This window comes from Labrus bergylta, chromosome 16 (assembly GCF_963930695.1).
Source record: "Labrus bergylta chromosome 16, fLabBer1.1, whole genome shotgun sequence".
Taxonomy (NCBI): Eukaryota; Metazoa; Chordata; class Actinopteri; order Labriformes; family Labridae; genus Labrus; species Labrus bergylta.
This window is the reverse complement of record NC_089210.1, coordinates 20105714-20133675: the sequence shown is the minus strand read 5'-3', so window position 1 is coordinate 20133675 and position 27962 is coordinate 20105714. Positions and strand designations below refer to the sequence as shown.

General features: G+C 42.2%; 1 protein-coding gene across 1 annotated transcript; it reads right to left on the bottom strand.

Annotated features, from left to right (window-relative positions):
* Positions 1-19: 19 nt before the first annotated feature.
* lmtk2 (lemur tyrosine kinase 2) lies at positions 20-27216 on the bottom strand. The gene is made up of 14 exons (XM_065964847.1): positions 26644-27216; positions 19840-19973; positions 19513-19666; positions 19063-19139; positions 18241-18359; positions 17807-17894; positions 12935-13065; positions 10493-10577; positions 8983-9104; positions 8120-8269; positions 4119-7173; positions 3337-3469; positions 3012-3261; positions 20-2635 (listed from the first exon to the last, which is right to left on the bottom strand). Exons 1-14 carry the CDS (start codon positions 26744-26746, stop codon positions 2611-2613), a joined length of 4626 nt encoding a protein of 1541 aa, XP_065820919.1. The 5' UTR covers positions 26747-27216; the 3' UTR covers positions 20-2610.
* Positions 27217-27962: the final 746 nt, after the last annotated feature.

Below are 27962 nucleotides of genomic sequence, written 5' to 3'. Positions count from 1 at the left end.
GTGACGCAGACGCTCAGACTTCAGAAGTTCTTTGCATTTATTTTCATATTAAACAGTGTAATTATAAACATTTCATTCAATTACACTAAGCATGATAAATATGACGTAAAAATATTTTTAAAATCTACACGTTTCTTTAAGGACAGAATGAATTCACACCTCCTTTAGTGTCTTAAATTAACCGCTTTTTTGCCGATGATGACGGTGATATGTTCCTCTGATCAACCCAGCTTTTTAAGTTACAAAATCATACCTCATACCTACTTACATCATTTCCCAATTTACAGACAGAAAAAAAAAAAAGAATAACATTTACATACATCGGTACAGTTCAACATTAAGTTACATTTCTCAAATGTGCAAGATTAAGCAAATGTATACTGTAGTCAAATAAAACAAGATCTCCTTTAAATAAACGTTCAAGTTTAACTGAAGCAGAGGCTGCTGGTTTCAAACAGAGGTGGACATTGTCTAAGATACTGTACAGTGCCTTCTGTGTGTGGAGGGAGGCATGGACTGGATCTCCTGCAGGTGCAGATAGACTCGTACAGTAACTGTATTACCTACATTAAATAACTGGTCTAATAGCTGTACACTGAAACCTTGTGTTTGAATGTCCTGCTGCGGGACTGGTTGCTACAGAAACTGATGAAACACACAAACTTTTACACACAGTGGCAATTATAGAGCCTGTTGGGGCCCTAGGCAACCAGTAATATAACCATTATGTCTGCCAGTTTCCAGACGCTTACTCGTCTTTCTCTCATTCTTTTTTCACTCCCAGATAGATGATTACTTTGCATTTCCTTCTGTTAATATCATTCACAAATGTTGGTTTTCAAAGTAAAAAAAATGCATGCCACGCTTAGCAGGGCAACGAGAGGGAGTGCTGTCAGATGGGGGCCCCCCTCAGGGAGATATCCTACTGTCATTGCAAAACTCGCACATTTTGAGTAGCTGCTGTGGTTTAAAATGTGTCAGCCCTTGGGGGCCCCCTAGTGGCCTGTGGCCCCAATCAGTTGCCTGCCTTGCCTATTGACTAACAGCAGCTCTGCTTACACACACACACACACACAAACACACACACATCCTGACACGCCCTGTACAGCCACAGAGAAGATGTTCAGCCTATAAATGATAATATTCAACAATGAAATGCTGGAAACTGCAACCAGGCGAGGAGGAAAATGTCATAAGAACAGGTTCATTAAGTTTGACACTTAAGTTAAAAAATAAAAATAAAAAGGCAGACAACTCTGTTCATGACGCTGATAAAAGCAGCAGTGTTTTTGTTCTAGTAGTGTTTTTCTGTGAAGCTTTAAGTCCCTGCACATTACTGAAGAAACGCTCGCCTTCCCATGACGCAAACTTGAACTAATCAACAAACTCCATTGCACATTTGTTCACAAACAGCTTATTACATTTCTTCATTCTGACATTTAAAAATAAAATATACAACTTTTTTCTTTTCTTAAACACAATCTTACAAAATTGTGATTTGAAATTTAGTAGTGATCATAAATGGAAGAGTGCGGCTGTTTTTTTTTTCTTTTTTTTTTTGTACAGCATCACAGGCACTGTGATGACACCCGGTGACTTAACCAGCCGAGCAACGTCCTGCACGTTTCAGAGCATTCAATGAAGTGTTACACACCGGACTTTCAGCTGGATATCACCTCTGCAAGGATCAACAAACAACCCTCGATTAACAGCACAAACTATTCTTACGGAGACGTCTCAAAGATATGAAACTACGATCTGCAGATGTTCCCTTTACTCATAAATAAAAGGAACATTCAGTGAGTCACCTTTGTAGATGAGAGATCTTTAAGTTGTACGATCATCCTATGCATGGATTTCTCTTCCTCAACGTCAACCCTTCTTTTTACAAAAGTTGCTACAGAAGGAAAAACACACATAGCTTCTCTCCGATAAGGAGACTGCACAGGTAGTGCATGACAAAGAAAAAAAAAGTACTCTTCCATAAAAGGCAACCACAGAAATAAATCGCACAACATGAAGGAGGGAAATGAATCATGTTGGAGCAAAAAGTGTGGATCTTCAGATTTACATCTGCTGTAATCAAGGAGATGATTCCTCTTCAGCCCGTCGTGTTCAGAACATATAAAGTCATGTCTTCGTTTCTTTTTTCTTTTTTCTTTTTGGTGATGCAAAAGTCCTGGAAACGGAGTGCACTTGGACACACAATGAAAGGAAGCAGCCAAACACCTGGAATGCGTTTGATGAGTCTTTAAAGCAAACATTTAGAAACTTTTTTTTTTTTTTTCTTGCCCACATGGAATTGCACTGAACTGAGACCACACACACACTCTCTCACTCACACACACACACACACACTGATGTGGATGGAGACGTGATTTGGGGCTCAGACTCCCGGGGCCGGGCCTGGTCTGTCTTATTTTTACGTCAGCCATTTTTCTTTCGGCCATGTCTATGTAGGTAAAGAACTGTTCTGCCTGAGAGAAGCATCCGCGGTTTGCCCCACTAACCGCGTCATCTGTCCTTATTCAGCCGATTCCAAAAAAAGTGCGAGTAAAGGTTAATTTTTTCCGATAAGTGTGATGGAAAATAGTCCGTTCATTTATCAGGCTAGTCCTTTTCTCCGTCTTCACTGCTTCCTGAAGGGGAACAAAAGAAGAGGAAGAAGGTTAAAACATGAAATCAGCTTATAAATGAATGACAGAAACATGTGACTTTATTGTGTCATTATGTGGCCAAATAAGGAAGTCGTATCTGTTCATAGCTTAAATAAATTTATAAGAGAAGCAACATTTGATCATATCAGAAAAGATATGCACCAAGAAACAAGAAATGAGAATAAACCTTAATTGAAATTTTTTTTAAGAAAGTGTTTTCTTTCAGTTAAATATCTTTCACCTGAGCTGGTTGATTCCCCGTATCTTGCCATATTTCCTTTCCAAACTAGTGCATTTCAAAAACCTGTTCCTCTAAGCCTGTTTAAAAACATCACACATGCCCTCACGCTTCACTTGCCTCCTTGTTCGATGTCAGAGTCGGTGAGATGCGTCAGCGAGAAGCTGGCGATGCTAGCCGGTGAGATGGAGAAACGGGAGTAGTTGGAGGAGCCGGTCCAGCTGGGCTCCAGGACTGTGCTGGGCGGGGAGGTGAAGCGTGACGCCGCAGATGACGACATGGTCTTTGATGCGGGGCTTTTGTCCGTCTTGGGCAGGAAGGCGGGCGAAGGGGAGGAGAAGTCGTCGTCCCACTCGAACCCACCACCTGTAGAGAAGAAATGAATGAGTGTTTGCAAAGTGTGTTCATCAGTGGAGCATGACTCAAAGCTTCTGGTCGTACCTTCTTCATCTGTGGAGCTTTCAGAGTTGGTGAAGCGGTTCATGTAGCTGGAGCTGGACACTGGGCTGCTGAGCTCTGGTGCCTGACTGTTTGAGCCTGAGGAGTGGTCACCCAGTTCCTTGGTCGGGGTCTCCTAAAAGTCAATGAGTGGGATATTAAACAGAATGCTTATTAAAAAGTGTTCCACTAGCTTTTACTGCAGAAACTCACAACAAAACAATCCATCCAAGAAGATGTTGCACTCACAACAAGTGCAAGTTCAATCAACAGGAGGACAGCTGCATTTTTTCTAACAAGTGGGTCCAGTTCAATTAACTCCCTTTTAGATTTTTTTCCAGTTTAGCCTCAAACTAGAGTCATTTCTCAGACTATACACGGTAAAAGCACAAAGATAATTTAGATACTTGATGTCTCCTTACAAACTACACATCAATAGTTACCTTAACGATGTAATACACCATAGTTGATTTAATGTGCAGGTTCTAATTTACAGATGAAGAGCTTGAATTTTCTTTTTGGTGCTTTGAGGAGTACCTCCAAAGCTCAATTTCAATCATATTTTGATCTGACTTCAGTAAATCAGGGTCCTTTATGTAAAGGTAACTAGAAAACTGCTGCAGCAATTTCTTTAACAAACAAAAGCGCCTAAACAAATCCAACTTGTTTTGATTTTTTTCTTTTTTTTTTGAAGCTGCGGCAAAATTTGAACTTTCAAGTTTGCAAAAAAAAAACAGATCTGTATATCTATATCAGTAAAGACTACAAAAACGACGGCTCTTTACCTGATCAAACAGGTAGACAGTGACATCATCGAAGAAGGACACGGCTCTTCTGGAGTTGTCTGCACTGAACCTCGCAGGAAACTGGGGAGACGACGCCTCGATGTTCAGCGTGGTTGGCTTCAACAAGCTCTTCAGGTTCTTGGCCCTGCTGTCGTCCGAGACGATAACCGGCACTGGATGAACCGTATCATCCTCGCTGTCCGAGCTGGAGCTGTGGAGCTGGTACGCACGCATGTCATCGTCCGAGTCCTCGCTGTTCTCGTCTTCCTCGTCTGCATCCCCGCTGTCCTCCTGTCCGTCTAAAGCGGAGCCGTCCCGCCTCCCCAGGTAACGGCCCTCCATGTCTGGCTCTTTTATTTTGTGACCATCGCTTGCATACGTCCTGGTTAGTTTGGCGTGGACTGCGTTTGATGGGGCAGTAGAAGGAAGTGGAGACGAGGTTTCTTCGGATGGATCTTGCTCTCTGGGGCATGTGATGTCCTTCAACAAATCGGGCTGGTTTCCATCTTCAATATGATTGTTAACAGACTCTGCAGCGTTATTCTCAGGTTTCTCTGTGATATCTAAATCTGCTTGTGTTGTTACGCCTCCAACATGCTGATCAGATGTTCGTCCACCAGACGATGCTTCAGCAGATTCAGAAGATTCCTGCTGAGGGGTTAGGGAATCTTCTTTCTTTGTGTTAACCTCCAATGCTGGACCCCCGCTGACTGCATCGGTGGAGTTCCTCAGCCATGCTGCTTCAACAGAACCTCCTGCAATCATTTCTTCAGACTTCTTCTCGGGCTCTGATTCGTTGTCAGAGAAGTAGGCGGAGTCCCTGTAATTACTCCCCATGAGCGGTTCCTCAGCAGGAGCTTCATGCTCAGCTTCCTGGTCCTCACTTGGGTCCTCGATGTGAGCATCCGGCACAACCTCGACTTCAGAGATGACGATCTCGGGTGGAATCAGATTTGTCGCCGACGCGGACTCTTCTGTCTCCTCCTCTTCTTTGGCAACACTCAAGCCATTCTTTACAGGGGATTGTTCTTTGACGTTCGGCTGAGAGTTCCACTCGGGAGACTCCAGGTTCTCTGTCTCATACCCGCTGTCGGATATTTTGTACGGAGGCTGGAGTTTGTGTTGGGCTATTTGAGCATTTAGATCTTCTCCTTGTTCGGCTAACCTGTGGATGTCTAGAGAGTCGAAAGAGTCTGGGGTCTCGGCGGAGTTTTCTATGGTGGGCAGAGTGGTGGACATGCTGTCCTCCAGTAAACTGTCCTGGCTGATCTGGTCCAAAGATGGACCAGAGACCAACAGAGAGGACCTGCCAAGAGGACGCCCATTAGTGTCCATGAAGGACTCCTCGTGATCAGAGAGGGTGGTTTCCAGTTCTATGTCAGCATCCTCTGTAAGTTCACTCAACAGGTCGTTACTTGTTAGATCTTCATTGTGCCCGTTGTCTGTGGACAATTCTTGGACTTGCAAGGTATCTGACATTTCAGTTTCTGTGGGCTGAAGATCATCATTTGAGGTTCCAATGTCTTCTTCAAGGCTGGGGATTTTGGCATCTGTGCACAATGAGTCCATAGTGGCACTTTGAGAGAGTGCAGGGGTGTGATGATCAGTTTGACTGACGGTCACCTCAAACCTCTCTGAGGTAGAATCAAAACCAGAGTCTAGACCTCTGTCAGAGGACTGCAGGAGACCAAAGTCATCAGTGGAAGAACTATTTCTAACTGGCAGCTGGATGCTCGTGTTATCTTCTGCGACCACAGTAATGGAAGGCACCAGTGTTTGATTTCCTATCAGAGACGGACACGACTCGTCCAAGCTGGCACTCGGAGAGTCTAAAAGCTCCTCTCGTGAAGATGTGCTACTTGTTGCGGGTTTAAGATAATTGTCTGGTATGGTTAAGCTGCATAAGCTGTCAAGGTTGTCCCAAGAACGCATTCTGAACGAGTCTTCTGGTTCGTGGGCGATGCCGGGTAAAAGAAAGTTCTCCTGCGGACTTGAGAAACCAGATCCTTCTTTCATCAGGTTATTTTCTTTAAGAAACAAAAAGTTGTCGGCTAGTTTTTCAGAGTTCAGAAGCCTGCTCACATCTGTGTTTCTCTCCCCCTCCACTTCCACAGAATACGCAGGGTGAGTGGCTTCTGAACTACCCCCTAAAAAAGCATCCACATAGCTTTTATCTATATCCACCACCTGGACTTCTAATGAGGCAGCTTCATGGAAAGGGTTCCCATTTCGCTCTGGAAGCTCCATAAAACTCTGTCCCCAGGAAGGAGAGTCCCCCTGCTTGGATCCACCTTCAGTGAATATGTTGGTGTGGTATGGACTGTCATTTTCCAGAGATGACCAGATGTGGCTGTCTGGTAAGTAAGAGTCCTTGGAGTCGATACTTTGGTGGAAAAAGTCAGCATCAGTACTCGACTCATCCAGACGGACATCTTGGAGAACAACGAAGTCTTGCCGGCCCGAGCTGAAGTCCAAGTCTTGCCCTCTGCTGCCTTCTCCCCCAATAGTGCTCTCTCCTTGTTCTTCTAGTTGAATGTAATATTCATTCCCATTTGTGGGCTTTTGTACATCAAACACTGGTACAATCCCATGGATTCCTGAAGTAGTGTTCCCAACTTCTGTGTGCTCTGCTCTGGCTACAGAATCAGGGAAATGTGCCTGGATGTCTTCACTGGAAACAGGGAAGAACATGCTGTGATAGTTCAGCGTTGTGTCCATGTTTGAGCGTCCGTGGTTGCCTTCGTAGTGGTCGTGCTTGGCTGCCTCCCAAACGTACTCAAAGCTGAGACCTTTGCTTGTTTCCGTGACGGTGAGAACTTCATCGATCTCCTGTCGCAGGGCGTCATCAGCGAACTGCTCCAAGATAGGGAAGGAGGAGTGGCTAACAGTGGTCTGGCGTGTGGAGGGGTTAGGCTTCAGAGCATCCCAGCGTTGCTCAAAATCTTCTTCCATGTCCTTCTGGCCTTGCATGCGCAGGTAGGTAAGCAGACGGTGTACTTCCTCTGCTGTTGCCCGCTTGTCTGGAGACAGCCAGCAGAACTGCAGGACCTCGTACCTGCAGACATTTTCAAACAAGGTATATTTTTATTAACTGTGATCATTTGGGATGGCTGGTATAAACAGGCTAGCAGGACTAAGCCCTACCTAAATGAGAACATTGACAAGAGCGCTACCGCAGGTCGTTCATACCGTCTGCAGTCTGACTGTTCAACAGTACCACCACCTGACTCTAATAATGTTCACAATCAATAATTCTACACACTGTGTGTTTTTTTAATAAGAACTGTCCTCTGTCGTTCCACAAGTGAAAGTGTAAATAGTCTATGCCTGGTATTATTTTATCTCTATTGTATTTTTCTTGCTTTATTTAATGAATGTAAATATTTTTTTAATTTTTGCTATTGTTGCTAATTAAACTCCTGTTTTTGAGCTGTTGTAACAACAATTTCCCCCAATGGGAATCAATAAAGTTTATCTTTATTGTTCTTCAAATAATTCAAATTTAACATTTTTGTGAAAACCTAGAGTAGCAACCACACCTAATAGTTACAATTTAACGTGATATCTCTAATATTTCTACAGTCCGAGCACTGTAGCATCCTCTTCCATAGTGGAAATGATTGACAGGTGTCATGGCACGCCCCCTGTGATTGCTGATCATTCGGACTATTGACTAATGACACAACTGTAGCGTTACAGCCTGTAGAGAAGCTAAGAAACTAATTTTCAACCCCAACTTAAGAAACGCTCCATTTTCCTTAACATTGCTGTGTAAGATATATACTTTTTTAGAATTACCACGATCACAAGACCAATTCTGTTAGTGAGCAATTGACATGATGTGTTAGCATCAAGCTAACAAACTTAGATGTACATCATTTTCCATCTGTGATCAAATTGCACCAACTCTGACAACAATCAACATCCGCCACTGCTCTCAACACATTTTTAGAAAACTATCTGTATGACGTTTGTTCTAATAGACATGTCAGAGGACTCACCATCTGTCCGAATAAGGAAGCTCCAGCTGCGGCTTAAAGAGTTTGACTTGATGATCCTTGATGACATGATTGAGAACCTCTCGGTCGGACAGATGTGGATACGGCTGAGCAGCGTTCTCAAAGAGCTCCCACAATGTGACACCCAAGGCCCTGCGGACGAGCAAGAAGAAAAGAGCTGTTGGAATTTACGCTAGGACAAAATAAATCTTACACATCACCCGTTTAGAAAAGTACCTTAAAGTTTAATGACCAAGGGGGTTAAGTGATTATCAAGTGAGCTGTTGTGAATGTTCAAACCCACAACAACAAAAACAATTCATGATTCATAAAGAAGCCACGATAGCAAGAACCAAACAGGACTACTTCACTAAAAGGTAGACATGATGCCTCCATGGAGAACATTGTTATTATTACCATATTGTTATTGTGAGAGGAGTCCGGCTCTTGTAATTACAGCTACCTTATGTAACCTCTGTAATTTATGACCAGAAAGCATCTGACCAACGACTCATCCCGTAAAGGCGGCGGGGGGGGGGGCCTACTCAGAATTTACAGTGTGGAGAGATGCTTAGTTGGTGTAGTGTCAAATTTCCTTTTACTCTCTTCTGGAAATAATCCAGATCTTTGGTGATTTACGAACTCTAGAATTAGCAGAAAGGGCTTCATTTCTCAGCAAGTGGCCGGAGATATACGGTAATGCAATGACCTGCCATAATGTATTTTGGGGTTACTACAAGTACATAAAACATGTTTATATTTCATTTTCTCAGAAGAGTCATTTTAGTCCACTCACGGGCATTATGATTGATGTGTTTTTTAAAGCTGTCCTCTAGTGTAGTGAGGAGTTGTAAACCGGTACCTACCACACATTGCTGGGCTTGGTCGGCTCCATGGTAACCACACCCCCGTGTCGCTCGCCCACCAGTTCAGGGGCCAACCAGCGGAGGGGTGCAAACACATCATCCTCCGTGATGATGTAATCCTCCTATAATAACATTAGTCACAAAATCAGTCACACAGAGTGTTTGCAACTTTCACAAACTGCAGGGATCTAGAAAACTGTGCAGGGTAATTTAACTCCTCATTGCAATAAGAGAAATCATTTGTTTATTTGCTCTGACTGAAGCAGTGCACTCTTCCTTAGCTTCTCTCTTTCTTTACAGAAATAGATTGGCTGGGTGACCTTATCTTATGAGTACTAAATTCAGACAGCCGAACTGACGGATCAGCAGTATTTAGGGAATGCAGCAGACAGAACTTCCTTAGGACATATGCAGCGTTTCAAGTTACGGGAGAGGACGATCGGAATTGTTCAGTGAAATATTGAATCAATCAAATGCTGACACCTGCATGGCCTATGACAACACAAAAGGTTTATATCCTGCCAGGTCATCCGGGGCTGGGAGTCAAAGATAGATGTTGACAGTGACTTCAGACAGGCAACTTAAGTTCAGCTGTTGCACAATACAGAGCGCTTGTTAGCCAACTTCAGAGGGAACCTTTTTGTTATTTAGTTAAATTTCAGGCTTCATTTATTAAGACCTTTTTTTTTGGCTTTTTGTATTTAATTTAAATGACAGCTGAAGAGAGGCGTCAAATATGGGAACAAGAGACCGGGGTAAACAATCAACGATTCAAGGCCGGGAACTGTCCTGATGTGACCGACGCATCGAGGCCTGCAGCGTCCATATATGGAGCACCAGGTCTACCTACTGAGCACAACAGGCGCCCCAAACAACCCGCTTGTTCAAAGTTAAACCTTTCCTGACATGCTCCTCTTTGGCCAATCAGAAGGACTCGTCACAGGCCACATTTTAACAACAGCTTTGGCTCCTCTGTGTATTGGAAGGTATTTCTTACAAACGTCCCAATCAGTGGTCTCTAAATGAACAAATCAGGCAAAACAAACAGAAATGCTTTCACTGGCTATTTCATCTTAAAAGCCTGGGCTAACCTTCAAGTCTTTGTTAGGAAGTGTCATTTTGTTCCCTAACTGCACGGAGACTTCAAATGGCAAAGACAACCCCAGAGGGATGGATTTGCAGTGTATGCAGGAAGTGGCTTATTAACATCCAAGAGAGACGCAGACCCTTGAGAAGTCTTTATCTGGGATGGTTTGATCACTTCATTAAAATGCAGCATTATTAAGACTTGTTGGAATCTAACTAGTAATCCTAAATAATGTGATATTGACCAATAGCATCAACCCTCAAAGCTTTGATTGGATTATGTGCATTTAATTGTTGATGTGTTTTAGTAAACAAACAAGTCTAACGTACTGTATCTGTGTGCAACAAGCTCCTAGTGTTGACAAAGACATTGAGCTCAATACAGCTGAAGGAGAACATATCTGAAACTGAGGTCAAAGCTTACTTTATATCTGTAGGGTCCAATTCCATAGTCTCCCACTTTGACAGTAAGATCTGCAGTCAGGTAGCAGTTCCTCAGAGCCAAATCACTATGAAAAAAAAAAAGAGAGAGAAAGAAATCAGCATGACACTTAGGGATGGCTTCATTGGAAACAGGGTCATAAAGATGAAATCAGGCAATGATTGTGAAGCAGGACGTTTCTTTTTTGTCAGGGGATGTTCAGCTTTTTTCCCCAGTTAGTGTTTAACCTGTACATTGTAATGTTGTACATTGTATTACTGTCTATAAATGCCTGCAGAGACCAGGTTAAAGGAACCACACACTCAATGTTATCAATAACAACAGGTTATCTTTGATCTGATTGTGGCATCAAAAGCCTCATGACCTCATAAGAATCAACTGCAAGGGAGTTGGGCAATGATCTTGAATGACTTTGGCAACTATAGGAGATTCTTCTTCTGTCATTTGCCGCTGCTCTTCACAACAAGACATACAGGGGCTATTCCTGACTCGTGCATACAGCAGAAGGATAACATTTCAGGAGGGGAGACACAGGCTCTTGCAGGCCTGCCAGGAGAGGGCGTCAGAAGCCAAAGCAGTCTCTGCACATAAAGCATTGACATGTGGTAGATCATTCTCAAGAGAATGGAGTGGCAGGCTTTGGTTTCCTGTGAGCCCCCAGCGGCATTCCCTCCGCGCAAGTTTCAAGTCCCCCTTTACCCGCCTAGCGACAATCTCTGCTGACACCGGTGTTCCTGTGTGTACGCGACTGGCTACTGTCAGAGCCGCTGAAACCTCTGGAAGATAGATGGTGATTTATTTTTGACTCTCATGTCCCCTGTCCGCTGCGTTTGGCTCAAAGCCTCACATATAGTAACATAGCAGTAATGAAATGGGTCCAGTCTCTTAACCCTACAAGGCTAACACTAGCACTGCAATGATCACTCCTATGACATGAGACGTCTGTGAAGTTAGGTGTAATATCTGAAGGCACCTTCTTGACTCTATCTGTGATACCAGCTACTGTTTCAAGGTCTGCAACATTACATCAACCACTCAGTTTAGCAGCACTTTAGCATCCTGTAACAACATTTCATTTCAAAGTAAAGTTAACATCGTTATTGCTTGAGATAGTATCCCACAGTGACTCTGAAATATAATTAAAATTAATTGTAGTAAATGCTTGAGAGGCTTATTGCAAAGCTTGGGAGCTTAAACATCTTTTGTAGTTTATCCTTAAGGGAAACTAGGAAAGAAGTGATTAACAAATCTCTTTGTATTGCACTTTTGGGAACAAATTTAAGACATGAAATCAGCTTAAGAGAAAGAAAGAAACTTCCTTCTTCAGTTTCACGTCCCTCACACCCTCTGAGGTTTCAGCTCTGGATATCAGCCCTCACAGTGCCGGCCAAGAGGGTTTTGTGTCTGTGGCAGCGCACCATAACCAACCAGTCAATCACCTCCTGTTCACTTTTACCTGCTGCTCTCATTTCTGTCTCCCTTTTTTACATGTTTGTGGCCTTGAACTGACAGAAATATTTTTAAGACTTGGAACTTAATTTAGTCCACATGGAGGAGAGCCTGTACAACTCCCATTAAGTTGTAGCAAGGATTAAAACACGACTCCCAATATTGGGCTATCCTTTTACACGCAAAGAGCAGAATCATCATATCCCTCTGGCAGCGGACAGCTGACACTGTGGCAATGCATGCGAGCTGTGTAATTGGAACCCTCTGAGCTTATTCTGAGCATGCAAAATAGAGCTGATGAGCGGCACATCGTATGTTACCCCCAAGCCACACGTTCCCAACACCCCCCTGTACCCTGCAGGCGGCCCACAGCCAGACATCCAGCACTCCAAGGGGGTAAAAATGAAAATGAAATGCAGCCTCTCTGCTGTACAAACCTTTTTTGGAGAACACTGGCACTCTTAAGACCGGGTGGACACTGAGTACTAACTGTTAAACTAACTGTTGACCTAACTTTTTACATCCATAGTTTATGAGGCTATGTCAAATTACAAACCCGGAAAGAAATGACAAAACATAAATCACAGCATGAAACTTGTAGTAAAAAATATTTGATCCAAAGATTAAGGGCGACAATTTTTAGATGTATTTTATGCCTTGAGAAATGCGATATTAAAAGTTTTGAGATTTGTCTTTTAAGTCATAAAATTGGAAAAAAATCTAAATCCCTTTAAGACCCAAATGTTGCACTGGACAAGAGAAAAAACACTTTCAGGTAAAACTATGAAAATGTTGGCAAAGAGACAAATGTGAAGCATCTGTGAGAAATTGTAAATTAAACTTTTCTTGTTCTTCTTGTCTGTTGTTGTCCACTAAGTTTTATCTGAAACCCCCTTTTTTTGAAGAATTGTTATGAAAAGCTAAGTTCAATGGGTCTTTGTATTAGTTTTATTTTTTGCAATCATGAAATGCTACCTGTGCAAGAAGTTGTGTTTGTGAAGGTGAGTGACACCAGCAGCGATTTCACAAGCCATCCTCTGCAGTTGCAGCAGCTCAGCATTTCGAAACACCCAGTCCTGCTGGGAAAGGTAGCCCCGCAAGTCGCCCTGTGAAGACACAAACAAGCAGACGACACAAACGTTTAGCAGCTCATCAATGTCAAACATCAACATTTATGGATGAAGGAAAAGATTCAGTTGTTTTACAGCAATAGTGGAAATTGAACAGGTGGTAAAATGCACTGTGCACACATGACCACACGGGGGCAGCAGGCTCTCCTGTTCCTGTCTCAGCACTTCTCACTGCTGATGGGCGAGAGCACCAAATAAGGGTAACGCTGTTTGGTGGACCTCGATGCTGTGTCACAGAGATTTATAAATAAAAGAGTCCAGCTCAGGTCAGTGAAATAAACTGTCTCTTCATCCAGCCAAGTTTCAGAGCTCAATGAGAGAGGAGAACAAGGTGTCCCCAGACAAAAACTTTGAGTTTACCTTTAACAGCACCCACAGAATAAACTCACACAGGTATACACACAAGGTTATCATGCAAGAATAAAGCTCGTCATGTCAGACAGTATTACCGATATTAGACCTACAGGGGTCTCTGTGTTTAGACTGAGGAACTCTAAATGTGAACAAGGGTCAACTGTGTGGAGCTGGTCTGGAATTTCTGTGGACACATATAGTGACCATTCACCGACGAGTTACAGAACAAATAATGGTAATTAAACTGCTAATAAGCCAAGCTTTTCGGATGATGTGAGTCACCGTTTTTGACTCAGATTCCAAAATGTGAACGCTTTTAAATTGTCTTTTGAGAAGCTGTTCAGTGTTCAAAACAATGTTGGAGTGAAGGGGATTCCTGATTAGCCAGAAGAACGGAGGATCTCCTGAGGAATGAGCTATTAAGAACACACTGTACACACACACACGGCAAACTACTCTCATAATATATGAGCCGCTTTGTTGAAAATGTCAACTCAAATGCGGTTACTGAGCATTCAAGTCTCTGTGTCTGTCTGTGTGTTTACAAAGGCTTTATTGTCCCCGAGCTATCCCCACTACAAGCAGCTTAGATCTGTCGTCTTACATAAGCACCTTGGGTTTGCTTCAGCCATGTTCACCCCCGCACACGCAAACACGAACGCATAGAAAAAGCGCTGCACAAAAAACAGCTCTGAGAATAAGTCTTCAGAGAAGAGCTATATTCAATGTATGGTAAGTGACACTCCCTCTGCCTGTCTGTATCTGTGAAGGCTCCGCAGCAGGTGATTAGGTCTGGGTGTCTGGGGGAGGGGGGAACCCAGTGCTGTTAATGAAATGACATTAACTGTGAACAGCCAAAACAATTAGGCCGTGTGTGAAACCCACAAATAAACACGGCCGAGTTCCCACTGCAACAAATTACATTCTGGCTAGGGTCACCGTTTGATGAGTTGCATATAAAAAGATGATTTTCAAGATATGAAGGGCTTGTTGTCTAAGCTACTAGAAACAGGTGATATCATGGTTTATTTTTAGCTTATTTTGTGTAAGCATAACAGAGACAGTGCGGCAAATAGAGAGTAAAGCACCTAATGGAAGGTGTGATTATCATTTAAAAGTAAAATCAATTCAAAGTGTGGTCAGTAACGTATACCGTTCAACTTCCTAAAGAATGCCATGACAGTGACATAAAGAACACTTCCATATTTGTGCGAGAATTGTCACTTTAACAGCCGTTATAAATGCAGGAGATCAACAACTTTCGAAAAGCTAAACGTCAGCTGGCTTACATCCGAGGATCCATGCATTAGAGGCTGTCACTCACACTCTGGCATGTGACATTCTGTAGCCCCTGTACCAGTTGCTGGATGTATTTTGATGTCTAAAATGCTTTGAGTCAGGGTTACCCGGCACGGGTGATATGGGACAGAAAAACCAGCATCAATCTCCGGGCTGTCAGAGGGAACGTCACAGCATATTGGCTTTTTGGGATTTATCTTGTCCAATGTGCAGCTGCAGTGTCATATTTCATGTTTCGACATCTAGGAGTTGATTGACATGGCCTGAAGTAATAAAGAGGCCACAGACAAGTCGTCTTTTACTTGAAATCTCACCTTTTTTTTTTTTTTTTTTTTTTACAGGAAGCAAATTATTGTAAAGTTTAATATGAAAGTACTGAAAATGACCTTGTGCTGTTTATTCCAAAGACGGTCCCACTTAGATGAGGAACTAAAAAGTCCCCATCCAGTGCGGGATAATGAGCATAGACATCACTCAGTTGTGTTTCCCCTCACACATTAGCACCTTTAACACAGCGGAGCAGCCCTTCACTACACCATCTAGCCTAATAAGCGGTGCACACGTGTGATAAGTCATTCACCTTGACTCATTTCCATCTCCTGTCAGAGACATTAGAGCTGGCTGGGAAAGACCACAATGCCAGGAGAGCAGCCAGACCCAGGCAGCTGACAATACCCAAGCCAAACAGAGTTATGCAATCTGTGGATGGCGAGCCAAACTGGACCCTGACAGAAACGTTACTGGGTTTGGACTAATGGGAGCCTTGGTGGAGGGGAAGATACTCAAATGAATCTGTGTCAATTAAACAGCTAGAGATCTTTTTACTGCAAACAAATAAAATGTGTCTTAACAGCCAAGAGGCTTCCATCAGACTGCATGCTGCACATATGAACAAAAACTACTGCTGATTAAAATCCACCAAACAAACCTGATTTAAAAAAATAAATCAAATCTTTATGGCTTATGACATCCTGGATTCAAGCAGGAAGTAGATGCTCCTCTACTGCCCTTGTGCACTCGGACACACAAGATCATTTATTGCTGCCATAGCAGGACATGTGATCAACAGTATCCGCACGTAGGGATGAAAGATATACAACAGAGTGTTAACAATCAACAAGTTTACAATCCGTCTAAGTACTTTAGTTCATCATAAAGTTCACTGTGACTTTGGCATCACCTGACTTTGTATGCTGTCTGCCAATACTTATTTACAGTGTTTTCAGTTTCATATGATAGAAGTCTTTAAAAGTTTAATGTTGAGATCAGTCAGAGCGGTCTATAAGCATAACGCTGCTGGCTGGACTTTTAAACAGTATCAGCTGATTGCTTTGTGAACTAGTACAATTCACATTAACAGCTTTTCTGACTGTATCACTGAACTGAATTAATCATCATTTTTAAATCCAGCTGGTCACCACTGACAGCCTCCCCCCAGTCCAGGTGGAAGAGGGTCGGAAAAACAATGATTTAGTTTGCCTGAGTCGTCTTTATTTGTTTTTTTAACTTTGTTCACTTATTCATGGGGTCTATTTCCTGTCGAGAGCAGGCGACATAAGGGGAGAGCTCAGCTCCTGGCAAAAAAAATAAAACTTAAGACCACTTTTTGATGGTCTCGGTCTCGACTCGGAATCAAAAGCATTTTTACTCTGTGTCGTCTCGGTCTCAGTCTGGGCGGACTCCGGATTCTAAATAAAGACCGATCAAGACCACCACTGATCAGCCATTTTTAGGTCATTACTGTGATTAGAAGGAAAACGCCTTTTTCTAAAAGAATCAATGACTTCAATTAATTTGTAATTTTTATCCCCCAGTTACAACAACAAACTTCCCGGTGGTACGGTCTAAATTAATGACACGCCCCCTGCCACAAGATGATGATGATTTTTCTGTGATATTTATGGCCTTGGTCTTGTCTCGGTCTGAGCCCTCTGGTCTCTGGTTCTGTATGTCTTGGTCTTGGTTAGTGTGGCCTTGACTACAACACTAACAATAAGTGGACAAAGCCAAACAAACAAGCTGGTTACCTAAAAACAAGCTAGCTGCAGCTCAACTCAAAGTCCATCAAAATGTCCTGGACCATCAAAGAAGACTTTATATTTAGGTATTTAACAAAAGCTGATTCATCAATTTAAGGTGTTTCAACTCTTATTTTCAAGGACAATATTAGAAACACTTTTCAATATATCATTATCCAGAAGTATGCTAAATGTTCAATCAACATCACATTGACTGAGTGGAAGTATTTGTAACATGTTGGATGTCCGATTTGAGATCAATCAAACAACATGTAAACAAGGTGGCGCAACATTTCGATCTCCTTGCACTCGTCAAGGGGCAGCCCATGGGGTTCTTTAGGAACAGCTTGGTTTGCTTCAGAGTGCAGACCTAACTCGACTGTCTCCACATTCACATGGTGCTACTCATAAAAATGCACAAACACAGCAACTGGTGGAGCTGACACCAAGAGGAGCGTAAATGGAGCCTGTTTCTTTACTGGGTGAGGTGGGAATGTGAGAAGTCCCAAGCTTAGACTAGCTATGCAACTTCAGCAGGGGAAAGGGGAGCAGAGGAGGGAGGGGGGAGAAAGAGGGAGGGAGCTCCCAGCAGCCAGGGCCCGGCCCATCCAGGACAGATAGAGAAACAGTGAATAAATCAGCTGCCATGATGAAGTCTGAGTCACTTCAATCTGTAGAGATGAAGAGGAGGATTGATTTGGGACAGTAGGCTCCCAGTCCAGATGGTCAATAGGGCAGGTCAGCTATGCATGCCTGCTGGACAGTATTTAAGGGGGGGGGGGGGGGGGGGAGTCTCGCCCTATGAATGTGTGAGTTTAACAGGCTGACATGAGCTAATTAGGAGATTTCTCAACTAATGGAGCCTTCTGAGTGAAGAAGTGCTGAAGTGGAAAGCAGTAAATAAACTCTTCACTAGTAGAACACCGGGGATTCATGTTCAATGGGGAAAAGGTCAGATTAAACCCTGCAGATATGCATTATATCAATGTCTTACCAATTCAAAGATATTCCAAAATAAACCTTCAGTAGAGCATTTGGTCACTCACCATTTCGCAGTACTCAAAGACGAGCAAGAAGGGGATCGCCTCAACACACTGACCCAGGCACTGCAGGATGTTTGGGTGCTGCAGAACTCTGTTCAAACAAAATGACATGAAGCCTGTCAATAAGTTATTCTGTTATTAAGCTTAAAGTGATCATCTGTGAGATTCTACAAGAGCTAAAGTCTCATGCAATGTGTCAGGAGAAAGGCAGAGGGTGCTGCTGATAATACAAGTGTTGTCTTCAAGCTATTTTTGTCCACCTATACTGTATGCATGTCATTCTGAATGTCTTTTTTAAAAGACTGATTGCAGATAAATCTTCATGCTTTTATTAATCAATCAAATATTAATCATTTGACCTATAAATATGCTCCTTTAAAAAGCATGACTCATAATAATAGTCTTCTGTCTGCATTGTGTAGGTGTTAAAGGTTTACCTGTATGGATCTCCCTGCTGCAGGAAATCATTTTGCTCCTTGGCATTTGCATTAGCCTTTAACTCCTTCACCACCACTCTGGCTCCACCTGGATCAGTGTAGATTTCACTCAGGAGGACCTGTTTGTACATGACAACACATTAGGCTTTCAAGTTACAGAGAAAAAAAGCCCAATACCATTGATACATGTAACATCATGATGCATGTTTCAAAGAGGTAAAAGGTTGGAAACGACAGAACGTTGAAGTCAGTAATACTAAGATAAGGCCCTGTGTCCACGTAATGTTTATTTCTGAGCACCAGTGTCTTTTTAAAAAAGGTTTTTAATGAGGAGAGAGCATTTGCAGCAGGCGGCCAACCGGAGAAAAAGAGCAGGGCCCAGCATCCTTTTTCCGAGCCCTCTGCCTTTTTCTGTGCAGCCACTCAGAGCGCTTCAGAAAGGCGCTGTTGACGTCGCCTGTGCTCTTTTCCAATCGTCTGATATTCCCTGTATTCTTTGTTTCCTAGAGATTATTTTTTGTACTCATATCATCTTTGCTCCGTGTCTGCTGGGGTAAAAATACTGTTGTCATAGGGACAGGACGTGCAGCGTTTTTCTTCTCAGTGCCAAAGTGCTTCATGGAAGTGCTCCCGAGCGATCAGCCACCGTTTTCTGCCCAGAAAGAAATGCTAGGTGGACACGGGGCCTAAGTTAAGAAATGGATCAGGACCTTCAGCACTCTCTACTTAAAGGTGGTATAGATTGAACTGACCTCAGGATTTGCATTTTAATTTTGTTTAGATAAATCAAAGACTTCAATTTGAAGAAAAAACTGATCTTACCTGACCAAACCAGCCATTGCCGATCTCTTGGATGTAACTCAGACTGTGACGCGCTACTTGGAAGCCTGCAGGTCCTTCTGTATAAAGAAACAAACAAATGTTAATTACATACTGATTTAAAAGTTTCCCTTAGAGCTTCTGTTGGTCAGACACGTGGTGAATTCCTACATTAAAAAAAAGACTAGAAGAAAGACATTAAAATGAACAAACACGGAGGGTTTTATCCTGCACAAATCTGTTATGATTCCAGCCAGATGTGATTTTCATGAGAGTAAACAAAACTCATCAATCTTCAAAATATATAAAGACACAGAAAACGGCACAGTAGGTAAGAGTGCAACTAAAAAAAAAAAAAAAAAGGTATGTTTCTGTGCATGTTTGGAGCAAAGACTTTAAGAGACATGTTTTGTCACACAGATTGAATCTGTTCATGATGAGTTTGTGTCCGACCTGTGATGCGAGCAGGAGGTTGGAGATGTGGGGGTCCGGGCAGGGCCACAGGGGACACAGCAAGGGTATAAACCTCAGCCGGTGACTGCATAGAGGGCGTGTCCTCCGCCGGTGGAGTGAAGTCAATCTCATCCTCAAAGTGGTCCTCAAACTCCTATATCATCAAAAAGACAGAGAGAGGTGAAAACAGGCTTGACATGCTACAACACAACACTGCATATCTTTCATAACAGAGATTGTCCTTTACAATTGTTGCCCACTCTGTATTCATTAGGGGTGGGGGGCCCACATGGGGCATGTCAGCGCCCTGCCTGCCAAGACTCTCACCTTGAAGTTGATCTCTCTCTCTTTGCAGCAGCTCACACAGTTCACGAACAACACCACCAAGGCCACAAGCGCCGTCAGTGACACAACAAGGGACAGGTAGAGTGTTGTAGACAAGGGGTCTGCTGTGCTTCCAACTGAAATAGAAAGAAAAGATTAAAACTATGGTTAATCATTTGAATTCATGGTAGTGTGTCAAAATATAATCTAACATAGAACAAAACAAGGAAGGAAGACTGCACTGTTTCAGGTATAAACACAAGTGTGTTTGAGTAACACAGAACATCGGGGATGTGCTGGCTCTTGTTCTAAATCCACCCACAACAAAAGGTAAGCTTCACATACAAAAATAAACCCTGCAGTGCTATTTCAATGAAGCTAAACCGCAGCGATAGAAATGCCAGCTCATAAATCATGCAGCAGCAAGGCATACAAAAATTCTAAGCATGAAAAGAGTCCAAGTCATGATTTTTAAGGTTTACATTTTTCTGCAAACATGATGTGACAATACATGGGACTTCTTCTACCACATGACACAACCTTCATCTCTAATCAGCCGTTCAGAGAGACAGCTGCGGGGGTTTCCCCTCGCCGCTAAGCAGCTGATGGTGCAGCAGCGGTGACAGCAGGTGTGGGTCCGTGCCGGTGAAGATGCTGCTTGCCCTGCAGTTTGAGTGCGAGGGCTGACAGCAGCCTTACAACCCACCCACTGCACCGCTCAGCTACTGCTCTCTCTCCGTCTCCGCTGATGCTGACCAACATTTACACAGCAGCTTTGTGTTTTAGTGCGACTGATTTCCCACTAAAGCTTTGCTCTCTGGACTGCCCCACACACAAAACACATTAACTATTAGTGGAACTATTTATTCCAGCTTTTACAGTGTGCTCCTGTAATAAATAAAGACACTATTTTAGAGTGGGCTGAAACAGGCAGTAAAATAAGAAAGCAGTCTTCAAAGATTTCAGTCATATTATATTTAAACAAAATGTGCTACATCAGCCTTACAAAGTGTGGTTGATTGTCCTGTCTAAAAAGATGTTGTCAAAGGATGCCATGTGTATGGACTTAGTTTTACAGTGAACACAACTGACACCTTGTAAATACTGACAGACTTGTCTTTGTTGGCATTTATTGCGAGCCTGTCACCTTTGGCAACCCCACCTTGTCCTCTCACGTCTGAAATGTCACTGCTCATCCCTAACTGCTCATCTGATAGGTATGAGTGCGGGAGTGTCATAGACTCCGTGGTGTGTGAGTGAACAGTCAAGAGATGTCACACTGCATACACGTGATGCTTATGTGTTGTACTGTTAATATCTCTTTATTCTGACTAATAAGTCAGTCAGAAATGTTTTGTATGTCGTCTGGGAGAAGAATGCATGTGTACAACTTTTCCCCTTTAATTATGTTGTATCACTCTGCAGTAAATGTAAACATTGTCTCTCAGAACACTTCATCACACCTTCCTTTGGCATGAGGTGAATACGAACGTGTGTACTGAAGGAACAGAGAGAATTTTTGGAAGCACTGGCCCTCTGTTCTCCCCCCTGAGTTTATTCTGTCTCCCACTGGTCGAAGCTTGTCAGGTACATCCTGCCTGCTGGAGGGAGATCCAACACCTACCGAGTCTCCTTCTGCTGAGCTACAAAGTCCCAACTGATGAAAGCGACTCCTCCTGAACACATCCAGACTACAAACCGACTCCTTTCACACCGCCACATGAGAGAAAATTAGAAAATAGAGTGTGACTGCAGCACCAACAGTCTGAGCCTTTTGGAATAAAAGAGAACGCAGACGAGGCCAATGTGTCAGCGCTAAGCTGTATTAATCACTGCGTCTCCTCATGGCCGACCAATCCAAAAAGCACAGCATGTCCCAATGTTTTCATGGCTTATTTGCTTGGTCAATTTGGTCCTGCAATGTAAAAAATATATATTTCCAGAAGCTCCATATATCTTGTTAATCCAATGATTCAAAGCTCTGTATTTAATATGCATTTAAGCTCATGTTGCTACAGATTTAATATGTCATGAATGCTCTACAGGCAGCAGTGCAGGAATTAACTGTAATGCTGAGACAGCTTTAAACACAGTACTATTTATGAAGCATGCAAATGTCAAAAGACAGAAAGAAAGAAGTCAGCTGAGTGGAGATATTTTCCCCCTACTATTTAATCATCAAAAGCTTAAGTGGATGTGTGTTGTTTCAACATGTAAATAATGCTTTTAAACCTATCCAAATAGACGAGGCCTTGACCAATGACCGCACCGTGATTGCTAAAGTTGACAGAACGGTAACATTGGCCAAACCAAGCATCAAGAAAGTTGTTGAGCAGACACTGTGCTAAGTGATTAGGCATTAAGTCCTGCCTTCCTGCAGTTCATTAATAAAATATCGCCTTGAAATAAGCCTGATGTAGGAACTTGTCAGACATCATGCTGAGCAGTGCTCTTACTACAAGTCAGATTTGTTCACAAGGAGCGGTTATGAATCTGTACGGCACAGCCTGTCAGAGTGAGGATGAGACGAGCAGCATCACTCCATCTCCCAGAGGATTATTAGATAATGTCAGCCAAGAAGATTGAGATTCATTCCATGTCTACTACACTACACCAAGCTATCATCCACAGAAATAGACATGACTGTCAAATCTGGTCTCTTTACAATGTCAAAAACAATATTCGTCCAAGCATTCTGACTTTAAACAAATATTATATTGCCTCAATGTCTCAAGACACCACCTAGCATTTGGTAAAACTATAAGGTGTGTCCACAGGATTGATTCCACAGACCTCCACTCTGTGCTAAAGATTGCAACAAAGAGACAGTGTCTTCTGTGAAATATTGATGAGAAGAGGAATTAAAGATTAAACAGGTCTATAGTCAGGACACAGGCCCGGTGGATGCAGCTCTAAATGCAGATGTTTACTTACAATTGTTAAAGTGTTTCCTACCTTGCAATTCATCAAGAGTATCAAGGGAGAGGTGGTAAGCCTTGCTTGGTCTTATGTGGGTTCCTGAAGGTTACCCATAATACCTTTGCAGTACAGTTGTAAGTGGGGAATGAGAGTGTGACGCAGCCCGGCCTACTACACAGAATCAGCTTAACATGCTTGAACAAAAGCCACAGACTACACGATACCTTTAATCATTTAAGCTCATTGTAAGTCTAACTATACACTTAACACTTGACACAGTCCCCCGATGAGTGCAGCTACAACTATGAAGCATTCACAGCTTAAGGAAAGGAAAATAGTTGGAGGGTGTATTTCAAAACAATTAGTGTTTTGGTTTGAAAGTAACGACAAAAACATCCTTGTCCCAGAAACACCACAGGTCGGGAGTCAGCGCTTTTATCAAAACCACAGGAAGTAACCTGGCAAATATAAATACTGCAAATATAGGTGATCTACTTCTCTAGTTGGATGCTTTTAGGCTTTTTTTGGCCACTCTGGAACTCTTTGGAAGTTGTTTACCCACACTGGAGAGATTCAGGCTACAACAAGAAACAACTAATCTGCAAGAATTAAATATAAATAATCATGACAGTATGATGGAGCTGATTTCAAACCAAATTGCCATGGATCCATTCCAGTCAGATCTAAAATATATGTCATATGGGCATTTTTTCACAAATCATTTACAGCTTATAAAATGAGTACATGTTACTGGCAGGAGCCATATTCTCGAGAGAATTCCAGCTGGCTTAAACAGATCTGAAATCTAGCTTTGAAACAATCCTGGAATAAAAAGACATTTGGCTGTAATGGGGGCAGCGATTTCGATTCAAACGCCACCTGTCTATTTCAGCAGAGCAACGGGGTTTCAGGAAGAGCAGGACACCCAGTGAGACTGCAGCAGAAGTCAGATAGTAAAGAAACAGGAGCGAGGTCAAAGCAGCGCTACATGGGATCAGTCCCCCTCATTTAGGCATTAACTGAGTCATGGGTTCATATTATGACTTGGCAAGCCCCCACAAAATGACTCAACTGGTTTTTGGGACCAATACGGCAGGGAGCTGCCAGGTCTTATTTTGGTTCCACTGCATATTTTAGCAGGCATTCACGCAGAGGGGGAGCTGACCCATTTTTGCAGACTTTACCCACCAGCGTGCACAACAGTGCATGTCTGTACTTTCAGCTGCAAACAGGATGAAAGATGGCATTGTCTGGCTGACGTGTTAGGGTTCAGCTACGATTCTTCTGTCTGCTAAGATTGAAGCCTCATCGATCAAATAAGGAGCCCAGGGATTCTGAAGCAGCTGATTCTTACAGAGACTTTGTGTTGTCATTTTTCAAAAATAAAAAGTCGGTGAAAAGATGTGCAGTGAAGGAAGCATCCCCCCTGGAGGAAAGAAGCTCTGGTCGGAGTCTTGCCCTGTGACAGCAACATAAAGCATGGCTGGTTTGTACAAGCAGAATCCCCTAAAGCCTGGAGTGGTTGTCACTGAATCACTGAGCAATGTAAAGAAAGATCAAGGCCAATGTCCACCTTGATTTACAGTCCAGACATGGCAACTTCACCTGGCTGTTAATAAAGTAAAGGTTTCAAATGTGTAAACAGAGCATATGGTACTTGGAGAGAGAGGCATAGCAAACAACTTTTCAGGTAAAAGTTTATGTCTGATCACACCCTCATGCGAGCCTTAAAAAAAACAAAGACTTTGCAGCGGTTAATAAAATGTGTAGGTGGGGCAAGGATCAGGTTGCCGTTTGAGAAAAGCGTAACAATGAATCACATATTGCAACATCAGTTTCCTCTATGTTATTTAATGATTTGGCAAACCATATCATTGCTAATCATTGACTTGTGCCGATAAGGTTGGAATGTGTTACAGTTAAACATTACCCGCCCTCATAAGGAAGCAGGTAGGACTATAATATCGAGAGAGGCATCACTGACTGAGCCTCGGAGAAGCAGCAGCAGCAAAACAAAGTGGGAAAAACTCTGCAACCGTTTCCTTGTTCCTAAATGGTTGTGCTTTCACCACCATCGGATTTGTTTTAAAGCAATAAAGGATGACTGATTTAAGTTCATTTATCTTATGCAATTAACCAGAATGCAACATAACATCTGGATTGGTGTATTTTTGTTTTACTCTATCAGGTATCTGATCAATACTCAGATCTTACCATACTCAGAATCTGTATCAGTAACTGTAAGGTAAATGAAATGTCTGCAGAAATTACATAAAATATCTAAAAGGCTTTAAACCCGTTTCTACCACCCGTCGTCCCTGATGCCCAGCTACTACCATCGAACTGTGTCGTCCCCACAACCACCGCCGTCCTCATTCATGCACGGCCTGCTCCGACCTCCACCTCAGTGGCAAGTATGTGTGGACAACAGGAACACGAGGAATACAAAAGGAGAAATCCCGCCTGCATATTATCCCATATGCTCTTTTGTAAAAGCCTCTCGAGATAACACTTGTTATGAATTGGCGCTATACAAATAATGATTGATTGATATGTAAAATGTGGCGAAAACAAAGAAAAACATAAATACTGACATCTATGAATCTGTTAACACTTTGCTTAAACTGATAAGTACTAAATTGGACAAACAAAAATCTGAACTGCCATCCATTTCTTTTTGCTGATCCTTTATGAGTTAGAAACTGAAATTAGTATCCAAAGTAATGGATGGAATTGGATTGTTTTGCACCAGCTCCCTCTGTTTATAAAATGTAGCAATGAACAGATGGTGAAAATCAGGGCTGATAACATTTTAGCTGAATGATGGTTTTTTTCCATTACTTCTTTTGCTGCAAGACCTTCCCTCATATTTGACCATGAAAACATGACAGTTTGTCCAACAGGTGACCGCCTCTGCCCAATAAAAAAATATATTCTCTGAGTCAGTAGTTATGTGTACTAAATGTCAACATTGAAATGATTCCACACAACACATAAACATCTGCTTCTGACATCGGTTCACATTATTTGAAGATGTGCCGATGTCTGTAAATGGGGCCGATACCGAATTTAACTGATGTTTAACTGATGCATCGGTGCCTCCCTAATAAAACGCTTTAATTACAGTCACAAGTCTTCTAATGACATCATGGTATGACATTGTCTTCCATGTACGGTACACTGCCATACATCCTAAAATCACTATATATGTGATCACATATGGGACAAAACTGGTGATGCAGGAAAGGAGCCATGACAAAACACAGACCATGTTACTCTTGGTGCACTTCAAAACAATAAGAAACAGTACGAGTTTCCATGCTGGCAGGCCTCTATCCACGCCATTGATCCATAAACGTAGTTAAATGTCAATGACCTGACCAACCCACTGACATTTAACACCTCTGTACCTGCAGTTTAAACATGCAGTTGTATATTAACCAAGTCATGCCACTCATACCTAGGAACTGATTCATTTGTTAACTTCAATGACAATTCAACTAGACTTGGTTAATGAGTATTTCCTGTGTGCTGGCAGTATGAAAATGTAATGTTTGATTCGTGACAAGACAGGGTGTTATCTTTTTAATAAGAAATACTGAATGATTCACTAAGACTTTGTTTAAATATATCCTGAAAAGGAAAAACGATTATCAGCTAGAACAAGCATCGATACATTGGTAAACAGTCTTCACTTGTAAGCAGGAAATGAATCCAGGTAGTTGTTGTGTTGTTAGCTTTTAGCTTCTGATTAGCAACACACACCTACACAAGCAAATATTAGCTCACAAGAACATCTGCTAAACGAGCAGTCGGGTCGACATTGAGTGGTAGTACTTGAACAAACAAACGCTGAGCTGTGCTTCAGCTTGCTGTCAGCTGTCTCACCTGATTTGTGGGGATAGAGAAGAGGGGCTCCTTCGCAGAGACTGAACACCGACAGCGAAATCCCACCGGCCAGCAACAAAACACATCCATGGCGGCTCTTCATTCTCCTAGCTTAGCTAAGGAAATGCTAGCTATATGGTATCGTCGTGCTAAGCGGTATCTTCCGGATTTAATATTACATTTATTATTTTAACCATTGATGATACGTTTATAGGCAGCTTAGCTTACACAAAAAGCATTTGTTCTGTCCGTTTAGCGTGAGCGACTTTCTGTTAGCCAGCTAGCTCGCATCAGGTTAGCCTCTCCATGCTAACAGTTTCAGCTGACGACAGCAAACACCTCTACGAAATTTAACGTGCCGTCGTCCATACAGACAAAATCAGCGATTACCTTTCACGACCTATCATGTTGAGCGCATTTACCTTCATGCTATTTAACTGAACATAGCTACATGATAATGATCGATAGCCCTGAATATCAAGAAACACCTATCCTCCAAAGCGCCATGTTCCTGTTCAACGTCACGTCAGGGAATGAGGCGTAAAAAAAAGGACATGATTGACAAGTAGTCGAGCCAATCACAGCAAAGAATGCCAACATCTTAAGCGCACTGAGCCAATCAGTTTCGAGCTTCATTTTCAGTCAAGTGATTCCAGTTGTCTGTCTCAAAAAAATAAGCTTTTTTTATTTTTATTTTTTTACATCCTTTCACTTGCCAACCATGTGATGAACTATCAAGGAAATACGACCTGTCTGTAAATGTTTATATCAAGATTTCAAGGTCAACCTTTAACTACAGTAGAGATGTTTAAAGGTGAATCTGGTCATTTTAAAAGGAGCAGTGAGTCTGGCTGAAGCAACACGATTTATTTAATGTATTTTTACATTACCAGTCAGTAAATATGATTATTACTTGGCATTAGATGTACTGAAAAAAATTATATTCTCTATAAATTTATACTAATAGCGAAGGGAACAAAAATACAACTCAAATTAAATAATAATAATAGTTGATGTAAGATGTAAGAAATGGAAAGATTCAAAGTTTAGACAGCCTTATCCAGAGTTGTTTTGATGACATTCATGTCTTGCACACCTTTGTTTTCTGTATGAGGTGTGATTAAACCTAATATGAGAATATAGAGCAGAATGTTTGTTTTGTTGTTTACAACTCAAGCCCCTTATTTAGCCTTTATTATATAAAGCTTAACTTTTAAAAATGACAACTGCGTTTTTATATTTTTACTCAATGACATAAACCAAAAAAAAAGAAAAGTAAGACCACTGCTGGTCACATTTCTTGAGTTCACCTGCCTATG

Bases quoted from the DNA above. Each gene is read 5' to 3' on its own strand.
- lmtk2 (XM_065964847.1), bottom strand. From the start codon at position 26,746: ATGAAGAGCCGCCATGGATGTGTTTTGTTGCTGGCCGGTGGGATTTCG. The intron at 19,140-19,512 runs GTCGGACACAAA...TTCTTTATACAG, and splicing joins ACCTCCTGCTCGCATCACAG to AAGGACCTGCAGGCTTCCAA. The intron at 10,578-12,934 runs GTAGCATTTCAT...TTTTTTTCATAG, and splicing joins AAACACAACTTCTTGCACAG to TGATTTGGCTCTGAGGAACT.